This window comes from Chiloscyllium punctatum, chromosome 1, assembly GCF_047496795.1.
Source record: "Chiloscyllium punctatum isolate Juve2018m chromosome 1, sChiPun1.3, whole genome shotgun sequence".
NCBI lineage: Eukaryota > Metazoa > Chordata > Chondrichthyes > Orectolobiformes > Hemiscylliidae > Chiloscyllium > Chiloscyllium punctatum.
The window spans coordinates 90,106,325-90,120,188 of record NC_092739.1 but is presented as its reverse complement, the minus strand read 5'-3'; the positions used below and the strand labels follow the sequence as shown (position 1 = coordinate 90,120,188).

General features: G+C 40.3%; 1 protein-coding gene across 9 annotated transcripts in view; it reads right to left on the bottom strand.

Moving 5' to 3' along the window:
* The window catches only part of adamts6 (ADAM metallopeptidase with thrombospondin type 1 motif, 6), a 339,528-nt gene that overhangs the window by 166,931 nt on the left and 158,733 nt on the right, over nucleotides 1-13,864 (bottom strand). For all 9 annotated transcript variants that reach the window (XR_011960687.1, XM_072570764.1, XM_072570790.1 and 6 more), the window contains 2 exons: nucleotides 11,890-11,933; nucleotides 10,405-10,510 (listed from right to left, as the gene is read on the bottom strand). Coding sequence is in view for 8 of the 9 variants with exons in the window: in XM_072570764.1 (XP_072426865.1) it covers nucleotides 10,405-10,510; nucleotides 11,890-11,933 (150 nt within the window). In the remaining variant the exon portion in view is untranslated. The remainder of the gene's footprint in view (nucleotides 1-10,404; nucleotides 10,511-11,889; nucleotides 11,934-13,864) is intronic.

Below are 13,864 nucleotides of genomic sequence, written 5' to 3'. Positions count from 1 at the left end.
CAGTAAAGAGAGCTTGGATTGCTAGAAAGTTGGAGGCTGAGGGGTGACATAATATAAGTGTATAACATTATGAGAGACATGGAGTCTTTTTCCCAGGGTGGAAATGTCAAATACTAGGGGACATAGATTTAAGGTGAGGGGAAATACTTAAAGGAGCTGTGTGAGGAAAGGTTTTTACACTGAAGGTGATCGGTGCCTGGAACACACTGCCACGGGAGGTGGTCAAAGCAGATACAATAGCAAAGTTTAAGAACTAATTAGACAAATGACAAGGCAGGAAATACAGGGACATGTACCATGTGCAGACAGATGGGATTAGGTTTGATTGGCATTATGGTTGGCACCGACATGGTAGGCTGAATGGCCTCTTTCTGAGTTATTACTTTTCTATGATTCCTTGGTGCTATTTGTATGAAACCTGAAGGAGTTGTACTTCTAACCAGTTCCACAGTATTGTGTCCTTACTGGATGAGGTAAGTGTGCTAATATTAATTTTATTAACGTGGACAAGCAATCTGTGATGGAATGGCAGGCACCAACAGTACATCCAAATAATATGTATCAGATCCACTTATGATCTAGATTCAGGCCAACTAGCTTCTGTGTATAATGTCCAATTCAGGCTTGTAAATCAACTTAGAATGATTGCTGACTGTCCTACTGCATGTAAGTTATTTCATTTCTGTGAATATATGATATTGATTTTTGGGCATTGTACAATTCTAAAACTGCAGGTGATGAAGGCTCAATAATTGTCACTATATTTTAGTGGCAATTTCAAAACACTGTTGAGTCTGGAGATTCCTGACTCTGCATTCTCTTTGCTACAGGTCTGTCCAATCACAGTACCCTGAACATCACCACCTGGGAAGCAGAAAGCAACAGACACACACAATTCCCTTACACATTGGCAATCAAAAGGCAGTGAGTCAGAATGGAATAATGTATAGTCAGATAAAAAATCTGGAGTTTTGCTCAATTACTGTGGGTGTCAGGAAAATGTTTTGCACAACGATTCCCTTGGAGATTAGTATGCGGGGTAAAGTCAGTAAGAGGACACATTGTACATAATCTGTGCCAGGGAAGAATTTGATAGGATGGGTGACATTTTATTATTCCATTCTTCATGTTCATATTCTGCTCTCTGTCTTTCTCGAAGGATTCTTGGCTGAAGAGGAACACTTGGCTGTTTAAATCACAACCAGGTTTTACACCACAACACTTCACAGAACCTGGGAGCAGAATGTAAATTGCAGCGACCCTTGTTATCTCTCACAGTCAGCAAGGAGTAATAATTTATGCGGATGTTTAGAAGACCCATTTCAGTTCCCAAGGAATTTGACTCAGTTGTTTTAGAAACTGTGTAGCCCCCTAGTCCTCAACACTCACACCTCTCTACACACAGATGGCCATTCATGTCAACCCTTGTTCCCTATCCAGCAATATCCACACATTTCCTTAGCTACTCATCCTAACACATATAATGGAGGCAAGGGAGGAAATGTCAGGGCTCCTGGCAGAAATTGTCAAATCCTCTCTGGCCATTGGCAAGGTGCCAGAAGACTGGAAAACTGTTAACGTTGACCCATACAGTCATACACTGTAGAAACTGGTCCTATGGCCCATCATGGCCCACTGGGCGACACGGTGGCACAGTGGTTAGCACTGCTGCCTCACAGTGCCGGAGACCCGGGTTCAATTCCCGCCTCAGGCGACTGACTGTGTGGAGTTTGCACGTTCTCCCCGTGTATGCGTGGGTTTCCTCCGGGTGCTCCGGTTTCCTCCCACAGTCCAAAGATGTGCAGGTCAGGTGAATTGGCCATGCTAAATTGCCCATAGTGTTAGGTAAGGGGTAGATGTAGATGTAGGGGTATGGGTGGGTTACGCTTCGGCAGGGCGGTGTGGACTTGTTGGGCCGAAGGGCCTGTTTCCACACTATAGGTAATCTAATCTAATCTAATCTAATGTCTATGCTGACCAACAAATACCAAACTATACTAGTGTGCTTCCAATAAAACCTGTTGGACTATAACTTGGTGTTGTGTGATTTTTAACTTTGTACACCCCAGTCCAACACCGGCATCTCCAAATCATGCATACTAATCTCATTTACCTGCACTCAGTTCATACCCTGCTCTGCCCAAATATTTTAAGTGCTCATCCAGGATGAGCTTCTTAAATATTGCCAGGATATCTGCCTCCACCACCCTCTCAGGTAGCATGTTCCACATATCCACCACACTTTGCATAAAAACATTTTTTTCAGATGTTAAACCACTTACTATTCATTTAAACATATTCCCTCTGGTCGTAGACACGTCTGCCATGTGGATGAGATTCTCACAATCTACTCAGTGTCTGTCTGTCATAATTTTGTACACCTCAATGACAGCCCCCCTCAGTTTCCTCTGCTCCATGGAAAACAAACCTAGCCAATCCAGCCTTCATAACTGAGACTATTCATCCCAGGCAACATCCTAGTGAATCTCCCTACCTCTTTAAACTGCATACCATATTCCATCTGATGCCCAACCAATGTTTCATAAAACTGCAACAAGACTTCTTTTCTCCTATATTCTATACTACAGCTAAGGATGGCAAGCAGCCTGCTTGCCTTCTTCACCATCTCGTCTATCTGCTTATACCTTCAGGAATCTATGGACTTGTACACAAAAGTCCATTTGTCTCTCAGTACTTCCCAGGGACCATTCATTGTGTATATTCTTCCCTTGTTAGACCTCCCAAAATATATCATTTCACATTTGTCAGGATTAAATTCCATCTGCCATTGCTCTACCCAATTTACCAGCTGACCAATATGACGCTGTTGCCTGAGACCATTCTCCTCACTATCAAGAACTCCATCATTTTTTTTGTGTTCATCTGCAAACTTGCCAATAATACTTTCTACAATGTCATTAGTAAAAAATGAAAAAAGGAATAGACCAATCAAATACTGTGTCGAAGAGTATGGTGCTGGAAAAGTACAGCTGGTCAGGCAGCATCCAAGGAACAGGAGAATCAACGTTTCAAGCATAAGCTCTTCAGTGTTTCAAGCATAATTGATGAAGAGTTTATGCTTGAAACATTGATTCTCCTGCTCCTCTGATGCTGCCTGACCAGCTGTGCTTTTCCAGCACCACACTCTTTGACTCTGATCTCCAGCATCTGCAGCGCTCACTTTCTCCCAATCAAACACCAGCCAATCAGTCTAACCTCAATGTGGGGAGGTTGTTAGAAGCTGTCTGAGGGGCAGAATATATCTGCATTTGGAGAGACATGGATTCATCATGGATAGTTAATGTAGAATTGTTCAGGACAGGTTGTGTTTGACAAATTTGGTCAATGTTTTGAGTGTTGATGAGGGTAATGCATTTTTTTAGATTACTTAACAGTCTGGAAACAGGCCCTTCAGCCCAACAAGTCCACACCGACCCTCCGAAGAGCAACCCACCCGGACCCATTCCCCTACATTTACCCCTTCATCTAACACTAGGGGCAATTTAGCATGGCCAATTCACCTAACCCGCACATTTTTGGAATGTGGGACGAAACCAGAGCACCCGGAGGAAACCCACGCAGACATGGGGAGAACGTGAAAACTCCACACAGACAGTTGCCTGAAGCAGGAACTGAACCCGGGTCTCTGGCGCTGTGAGGCAGCAGTGCTATCCACTATGCCAGTATCCAAGGTAAAGTAGCATATTGGATCCAAAATTGGATGACAGGCAGGAAGCACGGGCTGATGGTACAGGCATGTTTCTGTGATTAGACGTATGTTCTGTTTGCAGCGGGTGCTGTGGTCCTTGCTATTTGAGGTGAACATTAATGTAGGAGGCCTGATCAAGAAATTGCAGATTGCACAAAAGCTGGTCAAGTGAGAAATCGTGGGGAGGGAAGCCATAAATTGCAGGAAATTATCAATGGTCTGGTCAGCTGGGTGGAACAGAAAATTCTGGGAATTCAACCTGGAAAAGTGTGAGCACATACACTTCAGGTGGACTAACAAGGCAAGGGATTACTGTCTAAAGATAAAGTCACTATAGCAGGCTCTCATTAGAGAGAGAGAAACTACCAGTGGTAGCTTAACTTGAGGGTCACCATACCTCAAGTGAGGGGGACAGGTTGAAAAGGACAGTCTTTCATGGTAACCTCAGCACATTATTAGTGGTAGGACCCTGGAAAGTACTAAAGATCAATGGAACCTTGGTGTGGATATCCACAGATCCAGGACAGTAGAAAAGCAGGTAGTTAAGATGGTTAAGAAGATGCCTGGTCTTTGTTAGCCAAGGCATAGAAATCAAAAGCGAGGAAGCTATGTTGAAACTGTGCAAAGCACTTGTTAGACCACAAAAGGAGTACTGAATGCAGTTCTGGTCACCATATTGGATACGATCACACTAGAGAGGATGCAGAAGCGATTCTGCAGGATGTTATGTAGGCTGGAGAGTCTGGGTTTTGTACAAAGATTGGTTGGGGTTCATTTCCTAGAAGCAGTGAAGGTTGAGAGGGGACCTGATTCAGGTGTCTCACATTATAAGGTGGATAAGAAATCACTTTTTCTATCAGTAGAGGACCTAATAACTCGAGACTATAGATTTAAACTAAGAGGAGAATTGAGGAGAATGTGTTTCACTTACAGGGTGATAAGACTCTACAGCTCGCTGACTGAAAGGGTGTTTGACTCAAAAACTCTTGTAATATTTAAGTACTATTTCGATATTTGATTTGATTTGATTTATTATAGTCAAATGTACCTAGTTATAGTGAAAAGTGTTGTTTTGCATGCAGTAAAAGCAGATCATCAAAGTGCATCAGGATAATAGAACAATGAAGAATAAAATGACAGGGCTACAGAGAAGGTGCACAAGGAGTGGGGTGAACATTAAATTTAAAATTTGAGAGGTCTATTTAGAAGTCCAATAAAAGCAGGGAAAAAGTGTTGTTCAATTTATTTGTACATGTATACAAACTTATATATCTTCTGCCCAACCAAAGAGAATGGGAGAGAATATAACCAGTGTAGGAGAAATTTTTGATTATGTTGGTTGCTTTCCTGGAGGTAACTGGAAGTATAGTTTGAGTCTATACATTGGATGGAAGGCTGGTTTGCATGATGGACTGGGCTGTGTTCATGACTCTCTGTAGTTTCTTGCAGTCTTGGGAAGACAGCATCCAGATAGAAGGCTTTCTATGATGCATTTGTAAAACTTGGTAAGAGTCCTTGTAGACATGCAGAATTTCCTTAGTCTCCTGTAAAACTAGAGACGTAGTTGTACTTTATTGACCATTACGTTGACATGGGTGAACCGGGACAGATTGTTGGTGATCATTACTCCCTGGAACCTGACACTCTCGACCATCTCCACCTCAGCACCATTGTTGCAGACAGGGGTGTGTCCCCCACTCTGCTTCCTGAAGTCAAAGACTAGCTCTTTCATTTTGTTGACATTGATGGTCAGATTGTTGTCTTTAGACCATGCCACTAAGTACTCTCTCTTTATCCTGTCTTGTATTTGTTTGAAATCCACCCTAAAACAGTCATGTCATCAGCAAACGTGTAAATGGATTTGGGACAGAATTTTGCCACATAGCTGTGTGTGTATAAGGGATATATGAGGAGTATGAGGAGTAAAGAGTGTATATAGAGTACTTACTAGCATTGTCATAGTCTCGAGGGCTAAGAACCAAAAGCCATAAAATGGGATTAGTGTCGACAATTCTTTGTTTATTGGCATGGACATGATGGGCCAAATAGCCTCCTTCAATGCTTTAAATGTTTCTGAGTCTCTGCCCTCCACCAACTGACCATGTACCCTCATCACTGAGAACGTTTCAGAGAACACCTCTGGGACACCCAGACCAACCAACCCAACCACCCCGTAGCTCAACACTTCAACTCCACCTCCCACTCCACCAAGGACATGCAGGTCCTTGGACTCCTCCATCACCAGACCATAGCAACACGACGGTTGGAGGAAGAGCGCCTCATCTTCCGCCTAGGAACCCTCCAACCACAAGGGATGAACTCAGATTTCTCCAGTTTCCTCATTTCCCCTCCCCCCACCTTGTCCAGGCCCAACCCTCGAACTCAGCACCACCTTCCTAACCTGCAATCTTCTTCCTGACCTCTCCGCCCCCACCCCACTCCGGCCTATCACCCTCACCTTGACCTCCTTCCACCTATCGCATTTCCAACACCCCTCCCCCAAGTCCCTCCTCCCTACCTTTTATCTTAGCCTGCTGGACACACTTTCCTCATTCCTGAAGAAGGGCTTATGCCCGAAACGTCGATTCTCCTGTTCCTTGGATGCTGCCTGACCTGCTGCACTTTTCCAGCAACATATTTTCAGCATTGTTCCTCCACAGTCAACTCATGGACAACCCTGTTGTGTTAATGTCGCATTGAAACTTAGCCAAATATTCATAATATTACAATCATAGTCTTGGGAAATGTCAACAAGAAATCCCTCAAAAATGCATAAATAAATGGTAATTTCTTTTTCCGACTTAGATTGGACAACCTGCCAATCTAAACAATCCAACAGTATTTTTTTTTGTTAACTCACTGTCAGTTTCAGTCTGTTTTTGTCACATTTAAAGAACTGGGGATTACAAATCTTCAGATTGTAACATTTAAACAGACTTTAACTGCCCTCCAAGATCATATATGGATGAAGGCCTTCAGAACAGTCAAAATGGGGTCTGTTTAAACTTAGCACTGAGTTAAATAGCTCGGCTCAGTTTGCATTTCCTACCTGTTTGAATCATACCCTACCTCCTTCTCCTGGCAGACAATCACTGAATCTGTTCAGTGTAAATATGCCATTCACACATTTTTAAGGGTGCAACAGGGTTTTCCAAACTCTGGGAAAATCCAGTCCAGATTTAGAGTAAATATATTTAACTTTACTTCATAAATGCAGTCTGTGGATAAAATTGTGACCATTGCTTTGAAAATTCAAATCATGAGCACATGGATGCTTGGACATGAAATAAGAATGTAGAGGCCTTAAGATTATTATCTCAGCTTTCTGAAAAAGTGATGGAAAGGTTTGATTTATTTGCCTGATGTGATCTCTGAGTAAATAATGGATTATTTTCTTTGTTGTTTTTATCTGAAGGTATTCAGGGAAGGAAATTTATACAACTAGATAATTCCCCTCCCACTTTCAATGGTAAGAAATTAGGGTTAAACATATTCACAATAGAGATTGTAGAATCCAACAGATTAAAAAGATAGTTATTAAACTGACAATTATTTAAGGGCATTAGGAAGTTCATTTCCCCACAAGCTGCATGAGACTGCACGAGATGAAGGTGGAATGTGGGAATATCATAGAGTAATAGGCTTGTTTCTTCGCTTTAAGAGTCATACATGGATAGATTATGGTCTGGTTTTTAGATTTTTTAAATTGTCAATAAACCAATAAAGTGTAAATCTTTAGAAACATAGAAAATAGGAACAGGAGTAAGATATTCAATTCTTTGAGTCTGCTCCACCATTCAATGTAATCATTACAGCGTGAAAAAAGGCCCTTCAGCCCAACAAATCCACACCTACCCTCTGAAGAGTAGCCCACCCAGACCCATTTCCTTACCCTATATTTACCCCTAACTAATACACCTAACATAATAGGTAATATCCACATCTTTGGATTAGATTAGATTCCCTACAGTGTGGAAACAGGCTCTTCCGCCCAACCAGTGCACACTGACCCTCCGAAGAGTAACCTACTCAGACCCATTTCCCTCTGACTAATGCACCTAACATCATGGACAATTTAGCATGGCCAATTCACCTCACCTGCACATCTTTGGACTGTGGGAGGAAACTGGAGCACCCAGAGGAAACCCACGCAGACATGGGGAGAATGTGCAAACTCCACATAGACAGACGCCCAAGGCTGGAATTGAACCCGGGACCCTGACACTGTGAGGCAGCAGTGCTAAACACTGAGCCACAGTGCTGGATTGTGGGAGGAAACCCACACAGACATGGGGAGAATGTGCAGGCTCCACACAGTCACCCAAGCTGGGAATTGAACCCAGGTCCCTGACACTGTAAGGCAACAGTGCTAAACACTGAGCCACAATGCCACCCTTAACAAATTCTTTGGATTGTGGGACGAAACCCACGGAGATACAGGGAGAATGTGCAAACTCCACACAGTCTCTCAAGGCAGGAATTGAACCAGGGTCCCTGGTGCTGTGAGATAGCAGTGCTAACCACCGACCATCGTGCCACTCTGTAAATGGCTGAGTAGGATGATCGTGGCTGATCATCCTTCTTACTTTTATCCCATCCTACAAGGTTAAAAGGAGAGTTGAAGAGAAGGGATGAACTTAAAAAATTGCAGTGAACTGAGAAAATGTTCACTGAGCTCTAACTGCCTGATAGAGGGAGAGAGAGAGAGAGAGAATTAATTAAAGGCCTTGAAAAAAAAAGAAAATGGGAAAATGGCATCTAATGTAACTTCCGAAAACAATAACACTGAAGCAGAATAGGAATTTTAGCTATGAAGGCAGGAAGCTTGATATCGAAAATTTGTAAAGTTGACCAATCAATCTTCTTTGAAGGATCTCACCCACTGTATTTTTGTTCTTGGGAAATTTGGGCAGGCTGCAGCTTAGTCTATCACCTTGGGAGGGAGATCGAGGTAACCAGTGAGGTGGGTGAGCATTGAGGCTGGATGCTCAGAAGGTCCATCTCAATTCTCTGAGGCTTTGGATAAAAGAAATAAATGTACCCTTAATAAGTCTGATACAAAAATAATTGAGAAGGCAAGTGGTGAGGATGACATAAACAGTCTACACAGGAGTATAGACAAGTTAAGTAAGTGAATAAAAGCTTGACAGTGGGAATATATTGTTTTAAAATCTGAGGTTATGCAATTTTGTAGGGAGAATACAGGAACTGAATACTAATTAAATGGAGAAAAATGTAGAAAGGCAAAGATCTCTACAGGGATTTGGGAATCCGCAAACACGAGTCCCAAAAAAGGTACCATCCAAGTTCAGTGGGTAATAGGGAAGGCAAATGGAATGTTGGTCTTTATTTCAAAGGGAATGGAGAATAAAAGGGAATAAAATAAAGGAGATTTTTCTAAAATATGCAAGGCATTAGTCAGACCACAGCTGGAATATTTTAAAGAGTTTTGGGCCCCTTATCTAAGGAAATATATATGCTGGTATTGGAGGCAGTCCAGAGAAGGTTCACTGGGCCATTACCAGGTATGGAGGGACTCTCTTATGAGGAGAGTTTGACTAGGTTCAGCCGATAGTCATTGAAATATAGAAGAATGATGGGCAACTGATTGAAATGTACGAGACTCTTTGGGGGTCTGTCAGGGTAGATGTGAAAAGTTGTTTCCCCTTGAGGAGGGGAGTCTAGGCCCTGAGGCATAATCTCAGAATAAAGGTTGCACATTTCAGACAGAAGTGAGAGGAATTCCTTCTCTGAGAGTGTTGTGAAACAGCGGAATTCTTACCATGTGGGCTGTCAAGGCTGGGTCATTAAGTACATTCAGGGCTGGGACAGGTTGATTTTAATCATTTAAATTATCAAGGGTTATGGGGAAAAGGAAGGAAAGTGCAGTTGAGGATTATCAAATTAGCCATGATATCACTGAATAGCAGAACAGATTCGATGGGCTCAATGACCTCCTTTTCCTCCTATGTCCGACGGTCTTATGATCATGCATTAAGAATCCCATAAATCTTATCTTTCTAAACAATGTTAAGTCCTTTTCTAAAATTTACAAGGAATACTTATAGCAATGCAGTTATTCTTCTGATATTGGCTGATATGTGATGTGGTGTATCATTGCAACTGTGCACAATGCAGTCAAATGACAAGATATATATTACATCTAGTATCCTTCCATAAGAAGGAATTCCCAGTTGCATAGAATCATAGAATATTAAAACACAGGAGACCATTTGGCAATGAGTCTGCACCACACAAATTTACCTACATCAATAGGAAAAGTGAACACTGAAGACCAGTCACTCACCAATGTTCTTAACAGTCAGTCATAAATGCTACTGGCAGAAGTCAAAACAATAATAAACTGTATGGGAAAAGGCAGCTGACCGCAGGGAGGGGAGAAGAGGAGAAGGGGTGGGTAGGGAATGGTGTGTGCCATGAAACAATAAGCTTAAGCGTTAATATATTTTTAAAAACTTTCTCTCTTTTTAAAGGCATGATTGTATTTACAGCTACTGTACTATAGACAGGAGGCACAACAGGGGGAAATATCACTTAATTGACATTTATAGTTGGCATTCGTAAACTAATATCACCTCAAGTTACTAAGAATTACATTTCGGTGAATTTGGCAAAGAAATACAAAGAATTCATTTTAAAATTGGGGGAATGGGGATTACTTTTAATTCACTCACTTGTGACCAATCTCATGTGCAATTGTGAATGCTGAACCCAAGCCAATATCTTCATTGATGCTGCAGCTTCGCTCAGGCTCGCACATTCCAGCCACTGAGGCCAAGCCTGAATAAATACAGGGAGACACAAAGGGTCAAGCCAAGGTGTTTCAGTCTTGTTATAAAGGCTTAGGCTTTTTTAAATACATATAAAATCTATGTACACAGAAGGAATAATTGGCACAAGGTTAAGTTTATAGTCATTTGCGTATTCACTGGAGGGAATTGCACTTTACAGGCCAGACATTAATTTTTTTTTGAGCCGCAGCCAGCACTGGAAAACGTCTAGACTAGAGGTTAGATTTATAAATTTACTTCTGGTAACTTGGGACCACCTGAAACTTGAGCCTGAAGAGGGAACTAAAACCAACATTCTTATTTTTTTTTCTATTCTTACCTAGCGAGAAGTAAAATGCAATTTTTGTCAAGCTATTTTCTTTTGGAATAGCAATTTGTTTATAGTGCAGCAAATTGTTGAAATAGGTAATTGTTATCTTTACACATTTGAATTTGTCACATGTAGCAGTCTTATAAATAGAAGAGAAAATAATTCTGAAATAGTTCAGAACTGCTGTGAGGAATTTATCTTTCAGTATTTTAAGCAATAAATTATGCATAAGAAAATATTTAAATATTCAATGAAAAATAGAATTTCAGACCATAAGGTGCCTTTTAAAACAATGTAAAATCTGCAGCCATCCCTTTAAGCCTTATAGGAGTCTGCTTATGAGCAGACTGTACACTTTGAAAGCATCAGTCAGCAGGTTTTGATTGTTTTAGTGTAATTTCTAGCATTGGTAAATGTGACAGACTGTGGGTAAAATTATACTCAAATCACATGGGAAATGCTACAAAATGTTTGTGCTGGAGCAAGTTACAACTGAATCAAGAACCCACAATACGTGACAAGTCCAGGTACACAATTTAACTGTTATTCTCATAAAGCAAGTCAAGTGTTGGGGCACATCATATACACCCAAATGTAAATGTGTTTTTGTTTTCGTGTGCTTTTCAGCAAAATAGAAGTGGAAAAAGTGCCGCAAAATTCAACGTATCAATAAGATTTGCTATTGCCAATCATGATAGCATACAGTAAATAACAGGTGACAAAAATGCATAATTGTAACAAAATAGTAATACAAGATAGATTTGCTAGTGGACTTTGAGAAACAAAATTAGTTATCACATATATTAGTTATATTTGCATGATGGTTCTAGTTGAGGAAAATACACAGTAGGTTTATTGTTTAATTGAAACCTGTTGCTGAGAAAGGAAAAGTGAACAACGCTTCACCTAATTTAAACATAAAGTAATTCTAAATGATGATTTAAAATAATCTAAAATAAACCATCTTTTAGAAAAAACAACTAGCATCAAAAATAGCAGGTTAATGGATCAATAAAAACAATTGGGATACAATACTAGTTGCATAAGTAAAAACTTACCTAGGGTTCCACAGGGCTTGTTTTTATAGGTGCAGATGTCATATCTGAGGAGAGAAATTATGAAGAATTCAGTAGCATATAAAATATTGTTTTGTTTTATAAAGCTAGTCCATTAACAAAGCATAGTTAACACTTGTAGACGATGATTGGTGAAATTATATGTTGCCAGCTAGTACTGGCGTTTTCAGCACTGTAGTGAAGATGATGTGAACAGCACGCTTACAGGATTTGGCTTCGAGCCAATGGGACATCTGCCAGTTTAAAAAGTTAAACTTGATCCTTGTAGTCATAAGCTTCAATGAAAAGAAAATGGTTTGAGGTAAAGAGACGCAATATGTCTGGAGACACAGTCACAGTAAATGGTTGGTTCTGGGGCCTTTTGTTAAAAAAAAGAAAATTCTAATTGTGAATAGATGATGGACTTTCAAGATGGTGAGATTAATGTACATTTTCTAAAGCAAAATATTAATGGTGAAGTAAACATGCATCACATTTAATTTAATAATCGAATACTTCCCTAACAGGTCTTCTTCATATTTTGACTCGAAAACATCTTCCCTGAGCCAAATAGGTAAGTGTAGTGAAACCCCTTTAACACATTTTGAGGGGCAATAAGATAATGACATTAGGGTGTTGCTTTCATTACTCTCTTTAATGTAACATGTAAAAATTGTACCTTTCCCAAGCAGCATCAGACCTTTTCTGTAAAGCATTAAAGCAATGAGCACAATCAACATATTTTCAAAGCCTTATTTATAGATGTGGATAACCTTCAAGCTGAAAAGGCCAGTATAGCAAAAGTTTGGTTCATAAGTATATGAATGAACTAACTTGCAGCCCTACAAAGAAAGATGGATCTTACAGACATTTTGGGACAATTTAGGTTCTATAGTACTTTGGAAGTAAATGTGTGCATAAGAGGAGGGGGCAGGGAATAATGTTAACAATATAAGGTAGACTGAAGATTACATTATATAATAGCCTCTTTGGCATCTGCAAGCAGCAGTTTTGAATAGCGTGTTGTCTCCTAGGTGCCATTAAGAGAATTTAGAAAAATGGAAATTATTCCGAAAATGTTAGGTGATCATGCAGGAATCATGATTTATGTGCATTCAGTGACCTAAGAAAGATCAAGTTGTAAATCTTATAAAGCACTTTGAGGAGTTAAGCATTAGATTAAAACACGGGGCTTCAAAGAAAGCAATCACACAATTACTTCCACAGTTCCACATCTGACCAGATTGGAAATGGTATACGAGATAGATAGATCAACACATCGCTAAAAACATTAAAAAGCACTTTGGATCTTGAGGATATTAAATCAAAATTTGGGAAGGGAGAAGCTGACTAAATATCAACTAAATACTTGTTCAGGTTATTGTATACCGGAAGAAAAATAAACAGTCAAACAGATTTAAATCAAAAAGATCGAAGATACTACAATTCAAGAATGGAATCTAAATGATGAGGCATTGAACAAATAACAAAGAAGTGATGAAGTTGGAAATTTATTAAAGTTTGAGCTGAGGAGGAATTTAATGGGAAAGGAGAGTAGAAAGTAGGGAAACTGAAGAGAGGTAACCATATGGAAAGGTTCAGCATGGACAGGTGAAAATCTGGCAAGGGTGAAGGAGGAGCTGATAAAACGCATTAACCTGAATTATAATGGGCTAAAGCTTACAACTTTTGGCTCATTGCAAGATGTGTTAAGTTTAGAAGGTTTTTTCCCATAAGGCCTTACACATTTTCTTGCCACATCTTACCAAACTCACCTCAATAACAAACTATCCTATGTTTTATTCCTACCTTACCATGTACCATTCCCAGAACAATTTGCCTCTTAGCAGATATCCACCTAAAGGCAGCTGTCTCTTGAACCTGCATCATCTCTGAGAGGCCATTATGCACATGGACAAGAGTTGGCAATCGGCCATTACCCTTCGCCAATATCACGACACAGCAGCCACACTGCCCA